This window comes from Gekko japonicus, unplaced genomic scaffold (assembly GCF_001447785.1).
Source record: "Gekko japonicus isolate JY-2015 unplaced genomic scaffold, Gekko_japonicus_V1.1 scaffold3513, whole genome shotgun sequence".
NCBI classification, from domain to species: Eukaryota; Metazoa; Chordata; class Lepidosauria; order Squamata; family Gekkonidae; genus Gekko; species Gekko japonicus.
This window is the reverse complement of record NW_015171606.1, coordinates 34,521-61,186: the sequence shown is the minus strand read 5'-3', so window position 1 is coordinate 61,186 and position 26,666 is coordinate 34,521. Positions and strand designations below refer to the sequence as shown.

At 46.3% G+C, this 26,666-nt stretch overlaps 1 protein-coding gene across 1 annotated transcript in view; it reads right to left on the bottom strand.

Moving 5' to 3' along the window:
• The window catches only part of BICC1 (BicC family RNA binding protein 1), a gene marked incomplete at its 5' end in the record, with an annotated part of 55,872 nt that overhangs the window by 5,802 nt on the left and 23,404 nt on the right, over positions 1-26,666 (bottom strand). Inside the window, 10 exons of the mRNA XM_015419918.1 lie at positions 1,189-1,349; positions 2,488-2,644; positions 9,015-9,169; positions 10,894-10,933; positions 12,343-12,508; positions 17,528-17,684; positions 20,079-20,220; positions 24,086-24,282; positions 24,407-24,565; positions 25,502-25,688. Of these exons, the coding sequence (XP_015275404.1) occupies positions 1,189-1,349; positions 2,488-2,644; positions 9,015-9,169; positions 10,894-10,933; positions 12,343-12,508; positions 17,528-17,684; positions 20,079-20,220; positions 24,086-24,282; positions 24,407-24,565; positions 25,502-25,688 (1,521 nt within the window). The remainder of the gene's footprint in view (positions 1-1,188; positions 1,350-2,487; positions 2,645-9,014; positions 9,170-10,893; positions 10,934-12,342; positions 12,509-17,527; positions 17,685-20,078; positions 20,221-24,085; positions 24,283-24,406; positions 24,566-25,501; positions 25,689-26,666) is intronic.

The following is a 26,666-nucleotide window of genomic DNA, read 5'->3' as shown; positions in this document are numbered from 1 at the left end:
CAAGGAAGAGATACTGAAATGAGACGGTACACTTCCCACGCAATTTCACTGCATCATCCATCAGCAAGCTTAGTGCAGTAAGATTCATCAGTGGGAAAGTGTGATGCATATTGTTGTATCCAGCATTAATTACATCAGGAATCATGGCCTTAGTCACCATCAGTTTCAAAATTTTCTCTCAGAGATAGATGCAGAATATTGCGATGCATCTATGCACCATGCAGAAGTCAGGCGGCTTAGCAGAGGCAAAGTCCTGAAACGTTTTTCCAGTCTTCATCATGAAGCACTTTCTGACCGTGAATAGATTTTTGATTTGGCTTTCTTAACTGATATCACAGAGCATCTGAACATACTGAATCTAAGGTTGCAGGGGGAAGGAAAGCTTGTGTGTGACATGTATTTTGAATTGAAAGCCTCTGAAGAAAAAACTAAATGTTTTTGTTAAGCAAATTAGTGAGGATAACTTTTCAAACTTCTCATGCTGCAATGGACTAACATTTGAGAAGGACCACAATTTAAAATGCAGTGCTGAAAGACACATCAAAGCATGGGACCTATTGCAGGTGGGATTTCAGAACAGATTCACTGATTTCCATAAGCACGGAAAGGAAATAAGAATGTTTCAGAATCCATTTGAAGTAGCACCAGAAGATGCAAGTAACTTTTTTTCAAATGGAACTAATTGATTTGCAAGCCAGTGATCATCTCAGAGACATTTATAAAGAAAACAGACTGTTAGATTTCTATTCTGGTCTACCTGATATATTTATCAACTTTCATTAATGCCTTGGCTAACAGGGAACAGGCACAAAAAATCACACTGACTAGGTAAGCATGTGTAGCTAGATAAAAGGATCCCAGAGTAAAATATTGTTCTAAAATGGATTGTATTCAAAAGTTAACATTTCTTCATTGACCTCTGAATGTTTCCTTTTGATCTAAATAGGTAGGTTAATAATTTTGTTACATTTTGATTTAAGATGTGGCCCTCCTTAGGCATTGGGTGGTCTAATGTGGAGTCCCCCCATGTGACAGAAGGTTGGGGACCCCTGCTTTATAGGATCCAACCCAAGAGATGGGCGAGTTCACACATGCTTACTTTACGAGCCACTGATTGCCATAAGCATGGAAACATTCAGAAGCCCAGACTTACTTTCCAGGCTTGGGGTTTTCCCTCCAAACACTGACCTCTTGTTGCTGGAATATGTCTGTGTATTTGCCCAAGCCCAGTTTGCTGAACAGCTCGGGCAGGTCCGACCCTTTAAATAGACTGTTCAAGTTACAGCCGTTGCTTCCGGTCAGCGAAGAGATGCAGTCCATGTAGTTGCTGCTGCTGAGATAATGTTCAGCTGGACAGTCGGGAGAAAGGAAGGACGTTTGAGTCGCCAAGCAATTTGCACTTCAACCCACTGAAACTACTTTAGCGGTGCATAAGCCACTCTGATGAGCAGCTTTTGTTTACTCTCTGCGCAAAGCGGTTTGCTCTCACTGATGGTATAATGCAAAAACCACAGTTTAATCATAATAACTGTGGTTATTGGGATCACCCACTTAGTGGGATTGCTCTACTTACTCTGTTTAGTTTACAGTCTGTCAATCCAGTATTTGAAACCACGGTTTGAAGTATGCCTTGGCTACCCTTATGAATGAGGTATTCTTCCTGACTTATTCCCTGCCAGGGTTCCCATAACCCAACCACTGCACTCCTCTGGGCTACTGAGATGCCTAGCCAGGAGGGATGACCACAAAAGCAGCATCTGCTACGTGATCGTTTCTTGAACTACAGTTTGAGAGCCAAATCTTAGTTTCATAAAGCTAGCCATATTTTTTAAAAAACAAACAAACAAACTGTAATGTTGTGTTATGTCTGCACTGTCAACATTTACAACACGCTGAAAGCACTACTGAAGTATCAGAACTGGAAGAACTACATCCTAGAAAAACCCACCCTGCCTCTATAATGTAGACTCCAACTTCATACCAAATACTTCTCCACCCAAACCACAGCAACCCAAGATGTGGTATGGAAACACTCAACCAGGCATTAAGACCATAAGAACTCTGCTGGATGAGAACAATTGTTCATCTGGTCCAGCATCCTGTTTTCTGGAGTTGCCAACCAGGTACCACAAGGAGGGACTTAAAACCTCCCCACTGCTATTATCCCCAGTGGTATGTTGTTTCCAAACATGGAGATCCAATTCAGACATTGTGGCTGATGGCTATCGACAGACCTGTCCTTCATAAACTAAGCTACACGTTGTGACAGAGAGGGAAATCGAAACGCTGCTGACATTTCCAGCAGCACGGTTGCATTTCTAACATTTAGCTCTGCCCTAGTATTCCCAACCCAGCATCATTCATGAAATATATTTTGTATTTTCTAGGCTTGGAACAAAATTTGATCTCATCCAACAGTATTGCATTAGTTCAGTCATGCCCCAATTTTTATTTTTATTTTTTAAAAATAAGTTTTAACGTCATTACTGGATTTGTTTTGTTTCCGTTTAGGGCTGCCAATGGACGAGACAAAATTGCTGGGAGCTGCCGGACCGATGCCGTTATGATCTCTCCAGTTATCAGAGTCACTACTGCCGCCCAGGTGCTCCCGGCTGTTGGACCGCGAGAGAGACATTGATGAACCCTGTAAGAAAATCCAGAAGAAAAAAATAAAATGGGGGGGGGGGGTTGACATGAAAACGGAGCGGAAAAGTCGCTTATAACCAGGGCTATTTTTGGGCAGGAACGCACAGGAACGGAGTTCCGGCTGGCTCCCGAGTTGGCCACGCCCAGCAGGAACTCATTAGCATAATAGGCCACATCCAACAGCAGGAACTCATTAGGATTGGCTACATTAGGGGTGTGTGGCCTAACATGCAAAGGAGTCCCTGCTACAAAAAAGCCCTGGGTTTTGACAACAAACAAGGTAAACAGAATAACAAGCAAAAGGTGGGTGTGGCTGGATAACCACACTTCTGGTAACATGGGGGTGCTGCCTAATGTGCTAATGAGCTGTGCTGTCAGGGGTGTGGCCCAATATGCTAATGATTTCCTGCTGTTGGGTGTGGCCTATTATGCTAATTAGTTCCTGCTGGGCTTTTTCTACAAAAAGAGCCCTGCTTATAACCATTGTTTGATGAAGTTATGCGAACCAACCGGTGGTGACCCTCATTGCAGAAGGGGCTGTGGTTCAGTGGCAGAGCATCTGCATGGTATGCAAAAGGTACCCAGTTCAATCCCTGGCATCTCCAGGTAAAAGGATCAGGTAGGAGGTGGTGTGGAAGACCTCTGCCTGAGACCATGGAGAGCCGCTGCCAGTCTGAGTAGACAACACTGACCTTAATGGACCTAAATATAAATACACATTGATGGGGTCTGAACTGGCAGAGACTGATCAAGAGAGAGATCTTGGAGTTGTAGTGGATAACTCACTGAAAATGTCGAGACAGTGTGTGACTGCAATAAAGAAGGCCAATGCTATGCTGGGGATTATTAGGAAGGGTATTGAAAACAGATCAGCCAATATAATAATGCCCCTATATAAATCAATGGTGAGACCTCATTTGGAATACTGTGTGCAATTCTGGTCACCACACCTTAAAAAGGATATTATAGCTTTGGAAAAAGTGCAGAAAAGGGCAACTCAAATGATAAAAGGGTTGGAACACTTTCCCTATGAGGAAAGGTTAAAGCACTTAGGGCTCTTTAGCTTGGAGAAAAGACGACTGAGGGGTGACATGATCGAGGTTTATAAGATTATGCATGGGAAAGAGCAGGTAAAGAAAGAGGTACTTTTCTCCCTTTCTCACAATACAAGAACTCGTGGGCACTCCATGAAACTGCAGAGCGGTCGGGTTAGAACGGATAAAAGGAAGTACTTCTTCACCCAAAGAGTGATTAACACATGGAATTCACTGCCACAGGAAGTGGTGGCGGCTACAAGCATGGACAGCTTCAAAAGGGAATTAGATAAGCATATGGAGGGCTTCTAATGTCCTGGCCCCACTGCTGGACCTCCTGATGGCACCTGGTATTTTTGGCCACTGTGTGACAGAGTGTTGGACTGGATGGGCCTTTGGCCTGATCCAACATTGGCGTCTCTTATGTTCTTATGTAAGGTTCTGATTCAGTATAAGGCAGCTTCATGCATGTGTTTCAAAGCACGCTTCCATGGGGGCCAGCAGAGGCCCCACAAAGGCAAACATGCACAGAAAGAGCAAAATGGAGAACCTCCTCTGTGACAACCCCACTTCTCCTTCTCCCTGACACTACCTCCACAGGCAGCTGAAGGCAAAATTAAAACTTGATGTCAATAGACATTGGAATCTGATACACTTTTACACATACAGTGGTCAGTTACTACTACATTTAAGAACATCTGAAGAGCCCTGCTGGATCAGACCAACAGTCTATCTAGTCCAGCATCCCGTCTGGACAGGGCATAGAGACCAAGGTCGGGTCCTGATGTTACCTCCTGGCTTTGGGATTCAGAGGGTTAGTGCCTCTGAATGTGGAGGTTCCCCTCAGTCACCATGGCTAGTAACCACTGATAGACCTATCCTCCATTTTTGTTGTTGATCAGTCGCACAGTCGAGTCCAACTCTTCGCGACCCCATGGACCAGATCACGCCAGGCCTTCCTGTCTTCCGCCGTCCTCTGAAGTTTGCTCAATTTCATGTTCGTTGCATCTATGACACTGTCTAACCATCTCATCCTTTGCCGTCCCCGTCTTCTTTGACCTTCAGTCTTTCCCAGCATCAGGGTCTTCTCCAGTGAGTGCTCCCTTCTCATTTGGTGGCCAAAGTATTTGAGCTTCAGTTTCATTTTCTGGCCTTCCAGGGAACAGTCCTCCATGGATCTATCTAATTCCCTTTTAAAGCTGTTTATTCGTGTGGCCATCACTATATCCTCTGGAAGCAAGTTCAACATTTTAATCACTCTCTGTGTAAAGTAATATTTCCTTTTGTCCATCCTGAACCTACTGAACTTTCATTTATTTCTGCAGAGCACAGTAAACCAGCCCCGCAACGAATACGCACTAGGCTTTGATATTTGGTTCGGCTCAGCATATCCAGTGCATCTGCACCAGTTACTGGAAGAGTCATCATTATATCGTTTAGCCACTGTTTGGCCCTCTCGTCCCCTCGACTGGCACCTCTCAGAGGCGTTCCTTGTCTTCAACAGCCCCAGCGTCCTGTACCTCGCTGCCACTTAGCCTGTGACCCTCATGGTTTTGCTGAGGACATCATGGATGGCCATCAACAAAACTGCACTGGTTGGCCCAGCTGGCTCAGTAAAGTGGTAGTAAGGGCAGAGAAAGAGGAAGGCAAATAGCGCCAAGGAGCAGCCGCAGCCGCCCAGGGAACAAGAGGCGGCAGAACAGTATCAGACAATGAAGATGTACTCAGAAACAATTGAAAGTGGGGAAAACCACACACACAGACACATACAAGAGTTCAGAATGAAGCCCTCGCTGTAATTGAATCGTCCCAATACACACACGTCCTTAATAGATATACTCAACAGACCTGCTTTACGAACAGGTCCTCTGAAGGATAATTTGTGCTAATTAATGCTTAATTTTAAAAGGCAGCCCACTGAAGACTAGAACTCTGCATCCCAGTGCCGGTTTCCCTGAGGAAGGCAAAAATAAAGCCCTGCATAAAACATATAGAGCAGAGACACAAGGCACAAAACATCAGCTGGATTTGAGTTCTTCTTTTTCTTCTGCTGCTTAACAATGGTTTGGAGCATATGGTTGAAGGCTTCTATAAATGGCATTTCGCAGGCAATGAGGTTTGTACTCATAACACTGGAAAACAAAATGTGGAGCGAACAGACAGCGCCAAAGAATGTCTCCAGTGAGCACTGTGTAAAAATTAATTTCCATAAGTAAGAGACTGCCTCACAGGGAAAAAAAACAAACAAACAACAGTTCTGAATAAAAGGCACTTGTCTGGCTGCTACAAAACTAAACTTGTACGACAGTGTTTTGCTTTTGTCAATACTTTAAAAAAGAGAGAGGGGCCCTACCAACATCACAGCACTTTTTGTCTGGCCGGTCTTAACACTGACTTGGAAGTGAAATCAGTTCTCCAATAACAGTTTCTTTTGCCATCCTCCACCCCCAATCGGCAGGTTGGTGACCCAACCCACAAGCCCCTGGCTTATCATTCTGGAAAATGATGTCAAGCGCCATGACAGGAGTGCTTTCTAAGGCCAATGGGAGCGCTGAAAACCCACCCAAAACATGTAGGAAAACAAAGGGACCTCTGGTGTTTTGGGTAAAGAATTATTTTCCCCACATGTTCTAAAGCACAGCACAAACAATAAGCGCTGGAGTCTCTGAAGAAACTGTTTACAGAGCAAAGAAGCCCAGGGCTGTGGTTTGTTGCTGGGCCGCAGCCAAATGACTCAGACACAGAAAAACATTTTTAGTCTCCTAATAAACTGCAACTCCCCCAAGGAAGCAAAAGTAAAATGGCTCAGGAAGATAATGGAAAACACATGGTACTCCATATCGAAACTTGTTCCTAAGGAAAAACCCACTTTGTTTTCATCACTTGAAACCCATTCAGCGATATGCAGATGATTTGCATCCCATTTAATGCAATAATTTTGACTTGGTGTGAGGGAAGGAATTAATGAGAGCACATGGCTTCTGCCGTGGTTCGAACTCAGCAAAGAGTAAGGTGTGGTCTCACCACTGGTCTTTTACTTTGCCTCAGTCCTGTGGCCTCACCTAGCCACTTTGTTTTTCCAGTAAAAAGGCAGCAAAACCAGACTTGTCTTGGGCCAAGTATATATATGGGATACCTGGTATGTGGCAGGGATTGTTCCTTCAGAGCTAAAGGGAGAAAGGCCTACCAGCAGAGCACAATGTACATTATTCTGAGACCAAAAAAGCCAAGCAGAGCCCTGAAAGAATATTCCTAGTTCCCCTCAGCACCACACGCCAAAAACACCACAATCTCACTGCCGATGAGCCACAGCAAATCACAGCAGGAGGAGGAGGAGGAAATTGGGAAATCCAAACATGATTGCGGCATCCTGTGTGAAAGTGAGACAGGACAAGAAACGTGGAATGACATTCCTTCACAGTGCAAATTGTGGAAGGGTGGAGAGAGAAGATTGTTAGCTTAACTCTCAGGACAGTAAAGACCTTTCAGCCTGGGGGGGAGGGATGGAGACACCCCAACCCCAACCCAAGCAACTGCCATCTTAACATCAGAGGCAGAAAAGCTTTGCTTGGTTCTCAGAATATCAAGGACTTCTCATCCTAGGAGGGAGGTTCAAAATATTCACTCAGTGAGAGGGATGACTAAATCAAGGATATGAAATGTGGGGTGGGGGGGAGATTGTTAATGATTTCTTCAAGTGAGGCAAGCTGTTTTGAAGACTACCACTGAAAGCAGGATAAGAATGTAGTAAATGGGACTCTTAGTGACACGCTATACATTATATTATGACACGACCCCCCAAATACTTCCCCATACACATTTATGAAGAAGGGAGTAAGATTTATACTGTGGGTACCCCTTGCTAGTTACCCCCAAAATCATTCCTATGGCACCAAACCATGGCCAGTTTGGTGTAGTGGTTAAGCGCGCGGACTCTAATCTGGGAGAGCCGGGTTTGATTCCCCACTCCTCCACTTGCACCTGCTGGATGACTTTGGGCAAGCCATAGTTCTGGCACAGCTGTTCTTGAAAAAGAGCAGTTTCTGTCAAGAGATCTCTCAGCCCCACCTACCTCACAGGGTGTCTGTTGTGGGGAGGGGAAGGGAAAGGAGTTTGTATGCCGCTCTGAGACTCCTTTGGGTAGTGAAGGGCGGGGTATAAATCCAATCTCTTCTTCTTGTTCTTGTGGAATCATGACCGTGCCCCACTATCCGTGGCATACAAATGAACAGACATGAAGCTCCCTTATACTGAATCAGGCCCATGGTCCATCAAAATTAGTACTCTCTACATGAAATGGCAGTGGCTCTCTGGGGTCTCAGGCAGAGGTCTTTCCCATCACCTACTACCTGGTCCTTTCAACTGGAGATGCCATGGATTGAACCTGGGACCTTCTGCATGCCAAGCAAATACTCTACCCACTGAGCCACAGCCCCTCCCCAAATTGGTCACCACCACCTTCACTGGAAGATCTGACAGGCCACAGGAATTGTCTAGAAGCACTTTGGGAGTGATCCACCATAGCCACACTAGGCCTTTGTATTTCCTGCACGCTGTTTCTATTTCTTGCACAATGCCTGGATTCTGCAAAATGTCCATCAAACAAGTTTTTAATAAGTATCATCATAAGTATCATCATAAGTATCATCAGTAAATGATGGGTAAGGTAAACTTGCAGAGTTCATTGACTAAGCTTCCCTGTATCTTAATGTCCCTAAAGACCTTGTGTTTTATCCTATGGAAGGGCAAGCAGAAGAAGTATGTGAAATGGATCTTCCCCTGAAAAATAATTTGCTGAAAACCAGGCGATACAAGAGGCTAAGTGAGGAGTAAGGAAACAGCCACGGGAAGAGGAAAGAAGAGGTGAATTTACCCAAATAATAATTATAGTACAGCAGTGTGTGTAGTATAGCCAGGGGATCCTAAGATTGTCTGGCAGCCAGAAGTTCTAGCTCTTTTAACGTTATGCACCACTAGGTGGTGAGCTAGACTTGTTTTTAAGGCAAGAGACATGTCAGAGGTGGTTTGCCGTTGCCTGCCTCTGGGTCATGCCTTTGCTATTCCTTGGAGGTCGCCCATCCAAATACCAGCCAGGGCCGACCCTGCTTAGCTTCTGAGATCTGATGAGATCGGGCGACCCAGTTCCCGCTTCTCGCTACAATTCCCTATGTTCAATACATTTTGTTTAAGAGGGATCCCCTTCTGGTCTGGTAGGACCCAAAGCCCTTGAACTTTGCAACCTCTTCCCCTCCCAAGTCTGTACGTGTTCAAGATCCAACACTCTGCATGCACAATTTACATTCTAAAGAGACCACTACCAATTGCTCAACATACCTCGTATGTTATCGTCATAGACGGCTTGTATGATACATGGTTAGCTCGCCTTAGTTCCTTGATTGTTTCAGCTGGCATGGATTTGGAGAAGCCAAGTCCACTCCAGGTGTTGGTTGGCGTCCTCACTTCTGTGACAACTGGCTTCTTTAACATTGCTTGAGAAAAGGCAAAAAAAAAAAATTATTTGGAAGCCTATGTCCTGTAAACTTAGCCTTAGCTTGGATAAAATGAATCTCACTGTAATGATTCCTTGTTTTAGAGAGTGTGTGTCTCTTTAAATGTTTGGCTGCAATGCGGTGAATGCAGAGTGGAGTGATTGAGAGAGACAAGTGGGGTGTGATTGGACGATGACAGAAGGTGGGAGGAGTTGTTCTGTGTGGATCTGTGTGGGTGCCAGTTAGTCAGTTATGAAAGTCAGTTAGAAAAGGTTGTGGGAATTGTTCAGTTAGAGAGTTCAGCCAGTGAGAGTTCTGATAGTTCTGTGTGGGATCTAAAAGACTGCAGTACTATGTCTTAAAAAGTGAGACTCTAAAGATCTGGAAGGAAGTTAAAATTATCAAGAGTTTAGCCTGTGTGGCTACCTATAGGAAAGAGTGATTCCTGTTAGTGTTAGCTCTGAGTGTCAAAAATAAGGACTGTTTGTGTGATAAATTTGCCAGACATATTTACAAGTCCCTTATTCCCAAACAGTTACAGAATAACCAACTTCATACTTTGTTCTTATTTTAATAAATCATCTTTTGTTCAAAATTATCCCAGAATTCAGTTCTGTCTTTCCTCAGGACCACATAGATCCCGGAAAAGCCCAGACTCTGGGTCACATTACCAACAGCAAAGGAGAGAATGTTTGGAAGTCCTTAAATTCCTGGTGGCAGCAGAAAATACCCAGTTTACAAAAGCAAAGAACACATATAAAGAGAAAACCAGTCCTCCCAAATAAGAGGACGCCACACTCACCCCTAATGCCTAGCCAGTATTCTACATGCAGCATATTAGTAGCTCATATAAATCTACAGTTTTCTCTCAATGTTCGCCTTCTTCATTCAAAACCCCCCCCCCCCAAAAAAGGGTCCAACAGACCTGCATTTTTCCAAGAGCCAGTTCAGCTGGGAATACTGTATGTACGATATGAGAATCTTGGACCTACACTATAAGATACCAGTTTATCTAATTTCTGGGGGCTTTCCTCGATGTGCTAGGGAAGGTTGTCCCACATGCATGGCTATATACATGTTGTCACCCTCTTCAGCTCTTAGGCCCTGAGGTGTGGGATGTAAGAACTTATGGCACCACCTCCATGCACTCAAGGTGCCTGGCAAAGGACTCTGAACTGGCTACCTAAGCGGCCATAAAAACAGGGTATATGTTTTTAACACAATTATCCTTGAGGGAAGCCTATGTGGAAGTGTAACAACAGAAAAAAAACAAGTGGCAAAAACAAAACAGTAGAATTGGACAGAAACCAGAGGATCGTTTATTCTAAATGCCAGTCCCAAGAAAGAGCATCACAGGCCAAAAAGCTAAGATGTTTCATAAGAACATAAGAAGAGCCCTGCTGGATCAGACCAGTGGTCCATCCAGTCCAGCATCCTGTCTCACACAGTGGCCAACCAGTTCCTATGGAGGGCCAACAACAGGGCATAGAGGCCGAGGTTTACAGTGTTTTCTTGTTACGTAAAACATAGCAGCCGTCCCAGGGTTTTTACACACATACAAGTTTGGATTGCAAAACTTGTCCCAAGATACAGTTTCTCCACAGCCCCCCCCCCAAAATGGGGGGGGGGGGGGGGAGAGTGCTGATGCTGGGAGGCAGAAACTCCTTTTCACTGCACTGTTAACAAACAGATATAGGCTGCAAAGTCAGAGTTGTCCCACATACCTTTGGTTGCTAACAGCTTCTTCTGTTCATAGTCAAATGCCTAAAAATGAAAACGCACAGAAGGCAGCTTAATCACAGCTCCAGCTAAATGTCATGCCAGTAACTCTGCTTTCCAAGCCACAAAGATTTTGAACGTGGTCCATGAGTTTGTCTAGGAGGAGTGCTAAGCACTGGACAACAATGTGCCAGCAGGCCAATGAACTTCTGATATACTTTAAACTTTCATTTAAACCAAGCTAATTAGGGCAGTAAACACCCTTTGAGTAAAGGTTTAGCAATAACCGCAATGCAGAATTTTCAAGCACAATCTTTCCCCCCAAAGTATTCAGATTTCAGGTGACAGTTTCCTCTAGAACAACTATGCCCCAAACTTTGATCTTCTTTATAAATATATACTAGTAAGCAAAGCTCGTTGTGGCTTGCTTTTTCAGCTTCTTTTCTTCCCATTGTCGGATTTTGGCCTCTTGATCACCAAAATGGGAATAAAGTGCCATTTGTCAGCCAAAGGCACTCAGGAATAGCCCCTGCAATTAGGTGGGAGTGATGGGGGGGGCAGCGGCGCAACACACTAACTTTTACCACTGGCCTTCACACGCCACAGATCTTCACAGTGCCTGTCGTCTTGCCCTTGTAACCAATGCTCCCTCTAAGCTTTGGAGTCCTGTGAGCAAAAATTCTACTTTGTGAGCTACTGGCATTAAATTCTTTGTCTTAGCTCACAGCGAGCTAAGTGATTTGGCTACGGCATAAATCAGTTTGCTCTGGAACCCTCCTTCCTGAGCGAAGACAAAAATGTGTGAGCTGGAGGCTAAAAAACTGTGGGCTAGCTCACACTCACTCAGCTTAGAGGGAACACTGCTCAGGAGACCGCCTCCAGCCAGAAAATCATCCTTTGCTTTTCATTAGTTACACTTGCAGATGCCAGAGAAGTGAATAGTTCCTACAGGGAAGAAGCGGGCTCAAAGTCACAGAACATCAAGTCAGTCACTGTTACCAGATGTTTCTAGAGAGGCACTTATTGCCGTCCGTAAGTTTATATCTGCATTCCTGGAAACCTCTTTAGACCCCAGATGGGGGGCTGGTCTGGGAGCCAGAAGAGTTGTTTTTGTCACACAAAACTGTCTCACACACATTCCACAGGCACACACACGGTCGGTCAAGCACGGGAACCGAAAACGAAATTATCCAGCAGTTTCAGAAGAAGCAGAGGTGGGATATTATAAACGCAACCCAAAGGGACAGTTAGGTTTCAAGTATGGATTCCCCACCACCTCCTTTGGGGAAAAGAGCTTCCTTTCCTTCAGCATGAGAAACTGTAGCCCAAATTGGAAAAAAAATTGCTAAGATTGCTGGGACCAGATTAAATTGCTCTGCGAGCTGCCTGTGGGACCACCCCTGGTTTACAGGCCACCACGGGAATGCACGGCTGACTGAATCCACGCCCAATACCTGCATGTTCGCATACGATGACCGCGGAGCAAGGCGGGCCCTTTCCGAATTCTGCTGGGCAGCTGCGGCCCTCTCAGCCGCTCGCTCACTTCCGGGGGCTTTTTTATCTGCCACGGGGCCCTCTGAAGCGCTCAGCTCAGAATCCGACAGTAACCTCTCTGCGGTGCTGTAAAAATAAAGAAGGTTTCCCCCCGTTAAATAAATATAAAGGAAAACAGAATTTAAAGGCAAGATGGATTTAAGCACCTATTCTTTAGGAAGTGGGCTATCAATCACGCGGCACGTATTCCTCCAGAATGTTAAAGCTCTTTTTTTAAACAGATGACATAGCAGGCGATCGGCTAATGTTTTGCTTTTGGTGTCCATGGCCACAATTGCACGCGTTCGCTTCCAGCAAACTCAGATCAAAGCATGGAGAGAGTTTGGGGGCTCATTGTCCATAATCAGAATTTCCTTCCCCGGATAAATAAATACACACTAGAAAAATCTAAATATCATGGAGAAACGATTAAAGTACAATTGCAAGAAGCAAAGAGGAGCTTAGCTTCCTTTTGCAAACAGAGACTTCTTTGCATTTTTTCCCCAAGTGCTCAGAATGGCTGCAATAAATTACAAAGAGAAACACAACATAAAAATAAAACAAATGTGCGTTACCAGCAAGGAGCAGCCAGTGGAACTTTTTAAAAGTTCAGCTTCCTGACCTGTGGCTTAGGACAAAACATTTCAGACTAAGACTCAGTAAATCTGATAACACTTGCATTCCCTTGGGGAGGTGGAAATCCCACAAATAGGATACTGCCATGGGGAAGACCAATACCTCCAGGTTCCACCAGCCTAACCTCAGAAGGCAAGAGGAGCTGCAATTGCAGCCGGGACCTCAAAGCACAGGCAGGTTTACAGGGGAACCAGCAGTCATTTAGGTACCAGAATCCTAAGCTATTTTGGCTGCTCTACCCCAGAGCCAAGGAAGATAACATAAGAACATAAGAGACACCAATGTTGGATCAGGCCAAAGGCCCATCCAGTCCAACACTCTGTGTCACACGGTGGCCAGAAATACCAGGTGCCATCAGGAGGTCCAGCAGTGGGGCCAGGACATTAGAAGCCCTCCCACTGTTGACCCCCCCCCAAGCACCAAGAAGACAGAGCATCACTTGCCCCAGAGCCCCTATCTATACCTTGTGGCTAATAGCCACTGATGGACCTCTGCTCCATATGCTTATCTAATTCCCTTTTGAAGCCGTCCATGCTTGAAGCCGCCACCACTTCCTGTGGCAGTGAATTCCATGTGTTAATCACTCTTTGGGTGAAGAAGTACTTCCTTTGATCTGTTATAACCCGACCGCTCAGCAGTTTCATGGAGTGCCCACGAGTTCTTGTATTGTGAGAAAAGGAGAAAAGTACCTCTTTCTCTACCAGCTCTTTCCCATGCATAATCTTATAAACCTCGATCATGTCACCCCTCAGTCGTCGTTTCTCCAAGCTAAAGAGCCCTAAGCGCTTTAACCTTTCCTCATAGGAAAGATACTGAAGATTCTTCGAAGTGGGCTCATGTACAATGTGTTGCAACAGCCTTGCATGGATGATAAGACACGCGTGAATAGCTGTGGCAAGACTATACCCTAGGAGGGGTCACCACCTGAAGCCAGAAGGTTCCTTCATACCATGGAGGACATGAGCCTTCAAAGAAAGCGCTGGGACCAATAAATAGCATCCCCCAGAGGCAAACGTGGTCCTTAGGGGAGAGTGCAGCCCAGTTTCAGTCGGCAGAGTGTTGTGTCAGATGACTGGGTGAGCTTGGGCCAATCCATCCCAACAGGATTGTTGTGTGAAGAAAAAACAGAGGAGGAAGAATTATATATGCCACACTGAGCTCTCTGGAGGAAGGGCAAGATAACAAGATGGTGGCCTGCATCCAATCATGCACTTTGGGACTTGTGTCCTTAACACCTGCTTCCCCCTACTTTCTGCTTTCACAGCAGACTTCACTACGGTGTTCTTGAGGGTTTGCCAGCTTCCCAGGAACAAAATGTTAGGGGGCTCAAGTGGGATGTGGAGGGAGGGGAAAATTGGAAGATGTCAGTACCCCCTTTCTTAAGAAATACTTCAGCCTTTGAAACTGTGCTGTTCCATACAGTTCTTAGCAGGTCTAAAACAGGTTTAGTGCCACTTCCTTGAACACAGAAACTGACCACCAAGAGCACCTTCGGCCTTGTCTGGATCCAATTTCTATTGAATAGCTCTTATTCGGCCCACCACTCACTCTATTCACAAGTTCCACCTACCCAGTATTAGTTGAAAAAGAGAAATCAAGTAATCAGGATATGTCAGATGACCTCTCCCAGATGTGTAAGTAGGTGTTACATAGTTAGGGTTGCCAAATCCGTCTTCGCCCGGAGCGGGGGGGTCCCGGCCGGCGTCGTGGGTGTGTGCGCGCGCAAGTCACTCGGAAGTGACGTAGGCACGCTGGGGGCGGGGTTCCCCCGGGGCCCGATTCCGCCGCATCGGAAATCGGCCCTTCAAAGCGGGGGATTCCCCGCCCCCCGCCCACATTTGGCAGCCCTATACATAGTAGACAGACAGAAGATTAGCAACAGAAAACCTAATTTACAATCCTTGGTTTTCACTTTTTGGTATTAAATTGTCATTTAATTTTTTAATACTGAAATTCCATGTACTATGGAGCATATTTGAAGGCATATTTTTCTGGAACGGGAAAACTAGCTAGTTGTGGCATAGAACACCAGAAGTATGGAATGGATATACACTGGAGTCGTGGTTCAAATTTAGCTGCAAGGTTCTTTCCCTCCCAGTTCTCAGAGCAGAGCAGGGTCACAGAAAATGGAAAGCAAAACCCACCCAATTCTAACCTGTGTGGTACACAGGAAGCTGTGTGCCTCTCCCTTTGTGTTGACTCAGTGTTACTGGTGGAGCTCAGAGGAGAGATAACTAAGTTAATAAAGAAGAGAAGAGATTGTATTTATACCCCTCCCTTCACTCAGAGTCTCAGAGCGGCTTACAAACCCCTTCCCCTCCCCACAACAGACACCCTGTGAGGTAGGTGGGGCTGAGAGAGCTCTTTCCAGAACTGTCCTTGAGAGAACAGCTCTGAGAGAACTATGGCTTGCCCAAGGTCATCCAGCAGCTGCAAGTGCAGGAATAGGGAATCAAACCCGGTTCTCCCATACTAGAGTCCACACACTTAACCTCTACACGAAACTACACCAAAGCCCACTCTCTGTCTCCCAATATTCACCCACAAGCTCCCTCCTAACCCTTCAGTGAGCCAGTTTGGTGTAGTGGTTAAGTGCACGGACTCTAATCTGGGAGAACCGTGTTTGATTCCCCACTCCTCCACTTGCACCTGGCTGGATGACCTTGGGCAAGCCATAGTTCTCTCAGAGCTGTTCTTGGAAAAGAGCAGTTTCTGTCAAGAGCTCTCTCAGCCCCAACTACCTCACAGGGTGTCTGTTGTGGGGAGGGGAAGGGAAAAGAGTTTGTACGCCACTCTGAGACACCTTTGGGTAGTGAAGGGCGGGGTATAAATCCAATCTCTTCTTCTCTTCTTCTTCAAATAATATGGGACCTTTCTGATCTAAATGCCCCTAAACAGAGGGTAAGTGAACACTGTTAACTGAACCATCTTAGTTTTCCTAAGGGAATTCTCATGTTACCTCAGCAAGATGGCTGCCACTTCAATATGGCTTCTTTCTAATACCATTCATCAAGATGGCTGCCACTTCAATATGGCTTCTTTCTAATACCATTCTGAGTTTAGAATGGAATAAAAAGATCACCTCAGAGGGTCACATGACATAGCTGTGTCCCAGGATGCTGCTTTTACCTTTTTCCTTGTGCCAGAGACATTGTTGTGGAAACAAGAAAACATTATACACCCCCTCCCACATGGTTTTCCAAGCTCACACTTTGCTAGAGCGGCATAAGCCACGGCCATGCAGAAGCAGCAACCTCAGGACTCAAGTAACACAAAAGCTAGTCCATGCAGAGGTAGTTATAGTTAGTTGCTTTGACTAAGAACTCATTTGAAAACACATTTCCTCTAGGGAGCTAGTGTCGTGGGTCACACACTGAATCAGGAATTCCCAGATTCTAACCATGAATTCACAGCAGGTGTCTTTCTTTAGCCATCCTCCCCTGCAATATCAGGCTAATATCTGCTTACACCTTACGGGGTTGTTAGGCTCTTTAGACAACTTTCGCGATTATTGTTTCTTTTCTGATTTCTATAACCCAAGCACTATTTTATTGCTCACTGGATGCCCCATCCTATTGAATGCACTTGATTTACACTATGTAATCCATCTTGAGTTTTAGCTAGAAAGGTAAGAACATAAGAACATAAGAGACACCAATGTTGGATCAGGCCAAAGGCCCATCTAGTCCAACACTCTGTCACACAGTGGCCAAAAATACAAGGTGCCATCAGGAGGTCCACCAGTGGGGCCAGGACATTAGAAGCCCTCCCACTGTTGGCCCCCCCAAGCACCGAGAAGACAGAGCATCACTTGCCCCAGAGCCCCTATCTATACCTTATGGCTAATAGCCACTGATGGACCTCTGCTCCATATGCCTATCTAATTCCCTTTTGAAGCCGTCCATGCTTGTAGCCGCCACCACTTCCTGTGGCAGTGAATTCCATGTGTTAATCACTCTTTGGGTGAAGAGGTACTTCCTTTTATCCGTTCTAACCCGACCGCTCAGCAATTTCATGGAGTGCCCACGAGTTCTTGTATTGTGAGAAAAGGAGAAAAGTACCTCTTTCTCTATAACTATAAGCCTGGACTATAAGCCACCACCACCACGACGTCCTTAAACCACTTTGAAAACAGAGTGTTACGTAAGTGTTACGACACAGATACGACTCTCAAGAAGGAACAAAAAGCCCCTCGGCTAGGTGTGTGTTGTTGAGGGATTGTCACAGGTGTAGCCATTTCACCCCATGCGGGCTTAGCAGGAAGGGGTGTGAGAAGGGAGGGCCTGGCAGTGGTCAGGTGCACTTTGCCCAGGGCACCCCAAAACCCGGAACCAGGCTTGAATCTGTGCATGGACCATGAGGACAAAAACTGGGGGATCACAAATGACCGAGCAGCTCATTCCACTCAAGAGGGCAACCGATTGTCCCCACTGCACTTTCTATGGTCTCATACTTATGAATGCAACATACTGCAAGTGCGAGTTTTTGGTGCCTTGCAACAACTCTACGGTCTGCCTCTTCGCACAGGGCGGCTTGGAGGAACTCATCATTTGCTTCAGGTCGCTGGCATTTGCAGAATGCGAAGGGCTTCTCGGCATGCCCACTTCCACAAAAGCATCGTTGCACCCTGCAAGGAACAAATGAAAAACAATGCACAGACATATGTAAGTGGGAATCCCATGGGGATGATTGAAGACTAAGGGAAAACCCTGCCACGAACAGAGGCGACCGGATCTTTTTTACAATACTGAACCCACGAAGCTTAGGTAAACTGTTGACAAATGATTTTAGAGTTCAATGGCACGTTTAAGACCAACAAAGGTTTATTCAAGGTATGAGCTTATTCAAGGTATGAGCTTTTGTGTGCACGCATACTTTATCAAATACGTTTTTGATAAAGTTTTCTTGCATTTTTTAATATTTTATTTTGCGTTTAATTCCCATAATGCAAGTTTATACAAAACATCATAACAAAGGAAGGAATAACATTTAAACTAATTTATCAAAGATAACCTACAATATGCCCAAATTGGATTGATTTCTAATATATCTATTGTCCTATATTTATAATCCAGTTGGGAATGTTCCCACAAACTTAATTCTACATTCCGAAAATATATCATTATACAATTCATACAACTTTTGTTTTTCTTACGCCTCTTAACCCCAAATTAATTTTTCCAATTGCTATTCATTATTACTTGTCGATTTATTTGATAAAGTTTTCTTGCCTCCTAAGTGAAGCAGGTCTATCCCTGGCCACGTTCCGTTCCATTCCTATAATAAAAGGTAAAGGTTTCCCTTGCTCGAAAGCCAGTCGAATCCGACTCTAGGGGGCAGTGCTCGTCTCCGTTTCCAAGCCAAAGAGCCAGCGCTGTCCGAAGACATTTCCGTGGTCATGACTAAATGTGGAGGCACACAGAATGCTGTTACCTTCCCACCTAAGTGGTACCTATTTATCTACTTGCAATTTCTTGCTTTTGAACTGCTAGGTTGGCAGGAGCTGGGGCCAGAGGCGGGCGCTGACTCCATTACATGGCACTAGGGTCTCGAACTGCTGAACTACAGACCTTCCGATCTGCAGCTCAGTGTCTTTAACCTCTGAGCCACAGTGACCTATAATAAAGGGAAGTATCAAATACATCCTAATATCCCTTGCATACATGTGTGCTGACATAACAGCATTTTTTTGGAGGGGGAGGTAGTGTTAAGTGCCCTCCATGCCTGACAGGGGAGAATGAAGATTCCCAGACACTTCCCACAATTAGAAAAGAAACCTTTAGACATTTTTTCTGCTAGTTTGACATATTTATTGCTTTACAACTGTTGACCCTATAACCTTGATTTATTATTTAGTGTCACTTTGCATATCTTGATGATCATCATGTTACATGTTAATTTGTTGTTCATTCTCTGGCTATGAGTTTGAACCTAGCATGCCATTCTAAGGTATTCGATAAAGAGTGTGTGCACACAGAAGCTCACACCTTGAATAAACCTTTGTTGGTCTTAAAGGTTCCCCTGGACTCTAAATTTGTTGTACTGCTTCGGACCAACACAGCTGACCAACTGGATCTGTTAACAAATGAATTAATGTTCTACCTGCGGTCAGGGAGATTGTGCATTCTGTAATCATGCTGTGGAAGAGTGAAATCCCAGAGCAGAACTTTCATTAGAGAAAGGAAGTTGGCAGCATTTAAGGCTCTGAACAGCCACTGGGGATGCACCTAGTCTTCATCTCAGTTATGCATCTTGCCAGAAGTAGTAGAATTATACACAATCATATTCAGTTTGTATTATTTAAACAGAGTCTCAAGAATTCAACGTTCCTTCAAGTCAGATTTGGGGCCATGTTAGCTAGATTTTCTTTTTAAGATAAAAGAATCTAGAGACACGCATCTATACCTATGGAATCAGCAACATGCATTTATTTGAAGTAACAAGAGAGATTAGCTGCTGTAGATTTTCCGGGTTGTATGGCCGTGGTCTTGACCCTGTAGGACCTGACGTTTCACCAGTAACTGTGACTGGCGTTCTCAGAGGTATAACGCAGAAAGATACAACCCGGGCCATACAACCCAGAAAATCTACAACAGCTAATGAACTCTGGCCGTAAAAGCCTTCGACAACATTAACAAGAGAGACCATGAGGATTACGGCCTTCCTGTTAATGGCCACTTTACCACCATTCATACATTGTGAAATTAACAGAACTTCAGTTGCGAGGCTCAGAATGAAACCTTGTAAAGACTCACTGTGAATATTATAGAAAAGAACAGCAAATGGACATTGCTTCACACCAAGCAATTTTATCTTGGGTCCCTAACTGAATTTTGCAAGACCAGAGAGTCTTGACTAAGCCCACTCTTAACTTTGTGCTCAGATGATGTTCAGACTCCCTTGTCAACCCCGTGCAATTATTACATTTATCCTGAATGTCCTGAGAGGGAAATGCTGACTCTCCAAAATAAAAAAAAACAAAGCGACATAAAGAATGCATCATGCTAATTTTTTATTCCACCTTCTCCAGCGTTTGCCTTGGCCGTCACTTGTTCGGAGGCATTATGGCTACTCATCTGCCGGGATGGATCGCTGTGGTTTGAACTCAATACATTCTCACCGAGTGATGCAGCAGACAGAGCTGTGTACTTCATGGCTGAAGTCTAGAATTGGTACAAGAACATTTAAATCATCATCTTGGACTTCAAAATAATTTTATTGAAGCAACTGATTAAGTACCATACCCCCCCCCCCCCCAGTGTATCGCTTCGACCCCTTTTTATTTTCAGCTTGCAAGACTCCTGTAACAACACGCAATAAAGGACATGGCTGGAAGTTCATAGGATCTAGTCTCTTGACAGCTGCATCCAACCTTTCGGGGATGCCTGTTGGGGGGGAAAGCAAACCCACGCAGCAACAGTGCCGAGGAGCAGATTTGGTTCCCAAACACAACAGCACTGTGTTTTATTTTTTCTCCCCATCAGAAGTGGATTGCGGCGATTCACTTATAAGGAGCCGTGATCTGCTCTCTGCTACTGGAGATGCAGGTTTTGACTCTCCCAATGAGTCACGGCTAACTGCACCCTTGCCTACTTTGTTGCTCAGAATCAAATGGAAGCCCTAGAGAATCAAGCCTAATCTCAGCGATGTAGTTCCACACAGGGCCGGCCCGAGGTTGTCCTGCGCTCTACGTGAGAGCAGATGCCAAGCTCCCGGCGGGGCCTGGAGACAGCGCGCGGGGTGTGTGTGGAGCGTGTGGGGGCACCCTGGAGAGGCCCGCCAGGGAGGGGGAGAGACCCGCCGCTTGCCCGCCCCCAGAACGGCGAACGCGGTGGGGCGGTGGCACTCTCCCTCTGCCCCCACCGCAGGCACTGCCGCCTCACCCCCCCCGCCAGGCTCGAGTAGGAAAGCGGCCTGAGGCGGGAAGGGAGGGAGGGAAAGGGAGACTGTGGGCTGGCCCCACCAGCCAGGGCCGGCTTCCCTTGCAGCTGAGGGAAGAGGGGAGCGGAGTGGCGTCTCCCAGGGTGCGCCCCGGGAGGGAGGAAAGGAGGCAAGTGAGGGAGCGAGCAAGCGGCTCAGTCAGTCAGCCCGCCTGCCTGAGGAAGGCGAAGGGGGAGCGGCCTGGAAGTGGATGGGGGATGAGCGGGAAGGAAGGAAAGAGGCAGGCAGCAGGAGCAGCGGGAGCAGCGGGAGCAGCGGGAGCCTCAGAGCTCCGCCAGGGCGGGGAAGAGAGCCGAGCCGGGCAGCCAAGCCCGGTGGCTTTTGTAGTCTCTCCGCCTCGCCTCACGTAGGGGAGGAGAAAGTGCTGCCGCCACCCCCTGGGGGAGGGAAGACGCGGGCTCTCCCCCCCAGCCCTGGTGAGTCCGCGCCTCCTTGAGGGGGAGGGAAGGGAAGGCGAGGTGGCAGCGTGGCCCCGTCGGCATCTCTCTCTCTCTCTCTGTGTGAGGGGGAATAATAACTGCAAATTGGGGGGTGGGGGGACACGGTGGGGCCCCCCCCCACCTCCCAAGGCACGCCCTCTCGACGGGGGGGGGGAGGAGGAGAAGGTCTCCCTTATCCTCCCCCCCCACTTTCCTGTATCAAGGAGAGGCACAGGGGGGGGGGAAGGAAAGCACCGTGCCCTGCCCATGCTGGCCAGGCGTGCTGGCGGCCGCCCCTGCCTCCACCCCCTCGCTTGCTCCTCCGCCGGCCAGCTACAGCGCCGCGCCCTGCCCACACTGCAGCCGGCAGAGCTCCTCCAGCCCTGGCGCTCCTCCCAGCTGCTGGCCAGGAGCGTCGGCGGCCACCCCTGCCTCTCCTCCCGTGCCCTAACGGCTGGCTCATGCTCTAGGCGAAGGCCTAGTTTGGCTAGCGGGCGAGCCGGCCCTGGTTCCGCAGTCGGTTTTGTTTCCGGGTTCACTTCACTGCGGTGCCGACCAGAGCAAGCACACACATTTTATCGATCATGGTTTTAAAACAACGTTTACTTGTTGTGCAACGGCAAACAAAAAAAGATTAGTTGTAGTTGCTCTGTTGAAATAGAAGACATCGCTACTGTGAGTCCGGTATTTCAAAGAGGCTTCTGCCTAGCTAATTTTTTTGGGGATCCGGATTGCAGTAAGAGCTACCCAGTCTTTTTAACCCACATCCCCTTGTGCACCAAGGAAGATATGCCGACTCAAGTAGACTCAATACTATTTCATCCCCAGTTAGTTCCCTCACTCACTGCAGGCATCAAAAGCTCAGCAAGACCCCACACCCTTTGCAGCTTTTAATTCTGCTTCTCTGGCTTCACAGTATATCTTCCTTGATTAGATCTTATGTTTATACTACTCTGCCCTCTTCTGCAGTCAGGAGTGGGCTCCTTTAACCACCTCTGCGTGGACTGATCCCTCTATTGCAGTAATTGGTTACAGTTTCAAAGTGGCCTCTTCTCTCTTTGTAACATCTCCCCAAAGCTGCCTGCTGCATGCAACCCCAAAATTAACTGTTATGGACACTCACTCCATGCATCTGGTGGACTGGCCCATGACTAGGGTTGCCAAGTCTGATTTTCACCGCAGCGGGGGACTCCCGGTTGGCGGCTGGAGTGCGCGCGCGCCGCATCCATGTCACTCAGAAGTGACGCGACCACGCCGGGCACGGGGCCACGACCATCCAAGGGAAAACCATAGTGTTTTCCCTCAGATGACCGTGGCCCCGCCCCCAGCGTGGTCGCATCACTTCCGGGTGACGTGGATGTCGGGGTGGGGTTCCCACTGGGGCCCAATCCGCCGCCGGTGGGGAACGGGCCTCTGGGGCAGGGTTTTCCCCGCCCCCCGAGGGGACTTGGCAAGCCTACCCATGACACACAATAAGACTTACACTGGAATGAGTTTTGTAGTCTTCAAGGTGCCGCAGACTAACATGGCTACCTCTTGCGACCCCTGACCTTCCCCTTAGATAATGACTAGAAGCAGACCCCAGCCTTCCACTTACCTAGACACTATTGTCACATTTTGTAATTGTTAGGCTGAGATCTCAAAATGTTAAAATAATAATAGTAGTAGTGTTCTGTCCTACTTGTGGAACTTTTCAAATCGATGCTTTTTAAAAACGAATCAATCTAAAGCAGGGTCCCCCGAGGTGGCGCCCGGGGTGTGTGCCTTGGGGCCTGCCAACACCACTCCTGGTGCCCGTCAAGTGCTTTTAGAAAGTGGGCGGGGCCAGGTAGGCTCCCGCCCAGTAGGGCTTCTAATTGCCCATGGGCAATCTGAGTGGCTGTTGTCAGGCTCGGGTTGATTGATCATATGTAGGTGTTTTATTGCCATTCAAAACTCCCTGATGTATCTCCCCCTGCTCTAACCTGGCTTACCCACCCCCACAAAGTGTATTCTAGTGGGTTTATCTTTACCCTCGCCTGCCATCGCATTGCTAGGCGAGGGGAGTGAGAGTGTGAGTGAGAACACATGTGTAGGAGTAGACGCTTGCAGCTGTAGCTCTTCTATGGAGCCCCAACAAGACATCGTTTCACACGGGGAGATGTCCTTGGAGAAACATCTTTGATTAGCTACAGGAGGGCCCCTATTCCTATGGTCCGAGTAGATTGCTGACGTGTATGAATGGAATGTGTGATTGTAACTACATTCACCTTTCCTGCCTTTGCACCTCAGTTCTGACAAAAGAAGTCATTCCCTAAACATCTCATATCTTCTAATAAAACTTTCAACCAAGAAAGTGTGTGCGAAGAGTGATTTGACCGGGGCCCTGACAGCTGCTCAGATTAAAATAACATTTCAGCAACAACTGCCAATACCGTTGGCTTTATTCTTTATCTGACTCCTCTTCCCCGATGCATTATTTAAAATTGACTGCTCTCCTCTCTTGCACTTGGGCCTCCCATGCATGCGTGGTCGGCTTTGCCTCCCATAGTGGCCATTTTGTGGCTCCCTCCACCACCCTGTGTCAGAATTCAAAAGGTGCCCACAGGTCCAAAAAGGTTGGGACTCCTGATCTAAGCATTGCAAGTCTTGATTTTGATAGCTTATAGATTAAAGTCACCTTGTTTACCTTTACATGGCCGTTCAGAGAAGTTTGGCTTTTCTTGTTTTCTGTTTGTATGCCATTGACATGGATATCAACTGGGGTTAAGCCGGGAGGGGGAGAGGGTGTGTTCTGACTATAGTTTGGCACTCCGGACAAAAGTATACTAGTTAAAGCGGCCTGGGCCGTAGATGGTATCATCAGGTGGGGAATAGCAGAGAATCCTGCAAGCAAGAGAACAGAAGTCCTTTCCAGATTAATACAATTCTTCCTTTGATATCTGAAACAAAAAAGTGTCTTGCTTCAAAAACCTTACTTTTTAACAGCACGTGAAGATAATATACTTGCCTGTGGCACTTGTATTGGCAATGGAAGAGGCCCATAACGTTGGGCTAGGTGTGCCTGAACTAGGACTTTGCAAAGGACTGACAGAACTATTAAGGGCATTTAGGAGAGAATTTGGAGTAGTGGATGTGTTGACGGACAAGGCAGTGGGACCCAAGAGACCTGCACCAAAAATAAGAGACCAGTTACAAATGCCTGTACAGAAATGGTTAAACAATGTTTTGGGGGAAAGTCATTCATTCAAATTATTCCTATCTGATACCAAATGGAAGGATACATGATATTCTTTGCTTCCTTGACATTCTTGAAGAGTAGCACACTAAAAACCACAGCCCCCAGAATGGTAGCTCCTCTCACCAAGTAATCGAACTCGGGAGGGGGGCATGGTTAAGCGGTGGAGTAACTGGTTAGCATGCAGAAGGTCCCAGGTTCAATCCCCATCACCTCCAGTTAAAAGGATCAGGTAGTAGGTGATGTGAAAGATCTCAACCTGAGGCCCTGGAGAGCTGCTGCCAGTCTGAGTAGACAATACTGGCCCCGAGGGAGTGATTTTTATTTTTTGATTTAGGTATTTTTATCCCACCCTGTAGACAATACTGGCCCCGAGGGAGTGATGGTCGGATACAGCAGAAGGCAGCTTCATGCACACATCATATGTATGTATGTACAATGGATTTAAATTGAGAGCTGCAACGTCCCTCCCTACCCCTCAAATGTTAATCTGGTTTTAATTGTATACTGGTATTAATTATTTGTAAGCCGCCCTGAGCCACCTTGGCGGGAGGGCGGGGTAAAAGTTTGATAGATAAATAAATAAATAGTGGGATCAAGAGCCAACTTTGGGAACTTGGCACATCAGTTTTTTAAAAAGTCCAAACGTTTTATCCAATTCTTCCCTGTTGCACATTCTATTTCAACAGTTCCAGTCTTCACTGCTGACCAACCAACAGAGGCCTAAATCCCTTTATTTCCCATGTCTAAGACAAACACAATTACTTCCATTTCCCCTGTTGGATCTCAGGCACATAGCTCATTTTTTTGCACATCGTTAGGCTAAGTTTTAAAAAATATTATGAACACAAGCATAACGGTTTGTACCGAGTCCAGTGAGTCCTAGCCCAGCTGAGGATAGGATATCCAAGCCAGGACACGAGAGGCCAATGGGACAGGAGACTGTGGATGGGCTCGTTGCTATGGCAACTCCACTGCTTTCAAGGCCCAGGAGACATTTCCGTGCCTCGTACATGTTTAAGGCATTTCGCTCAACGCTTTTCACGATTACAGACTGTAAAGAAGGGGGAGGGGGGAAGAAATACACAATAATGAGAGTACAATAAATATTTCAAACAATTTGATACAGTTGGCAACAAGTGCAAGAGGAATTGCTTACAAACCTACACTTAAATTAAATTCATCCTCCGGCATGCATAATAAAAAGCGCACATGCCCTCAAACATATTTGAGTTTTCTAATTTTTTAAAGACTTTTACAATACGGAAACACTAAAATGCAGCTAGCTTCTTCTAACAGTTACAGGATAAAATACACAGTTATTGAATCAAAGTTTATATTTTGTAAGACTTCAAAAGAGGGGGTAAATTGACATTTAAACAAAAATCCATTTCTTATGTAAATATTACTTAGAATTATACTCAGTCATTTGATAACTGGCCAATTTTTGATGTGTATAGCCAAACAAACTCCCTCCTCCTATCATGGCCTCTACAGCTCCATTACCCAAGACTGTTAATTTTCCTTTTTTCTATCTTTTCCTCATTTTTAAAGCAAGATTAGCCAACAAGATGTTCTACAGCACCTAGACTAACATCCCCCCCCCCGCATCTTGGAAAGACAGTGGCATCACTGCATGCCACTAATGATTCCATTTCCAAGTTGAGGGACTTCTGAATTATGTATCCCATACCAACTGATACCCCTGCCCCAACTGTGTAACACTCCAAACAGAACATACATGCAATGTTGGCTCCCAAAAAGCTACAGTTTGCAAATGAAGCAGATTCATGAACATTTATTAACCACTCCCTTCTTCCTTTAAGTTAACCATGGTTTCATGCTCAGCATGTACACCAACATGGACTTCCGGTCTAAGCGTTTCACTGCTTGGACGCGTCCCGTCTCGCTCTGGTGGAGACGCGCTGAGACCCAGCTGACAGGAGGGGTCCGAGTTCATCCCGGACCTCCCTGGGGTCTCTGTAGGAGACCCCCAGCCTGGGGAGCTGAGGAGAGTCTCTTCCAAGGCACT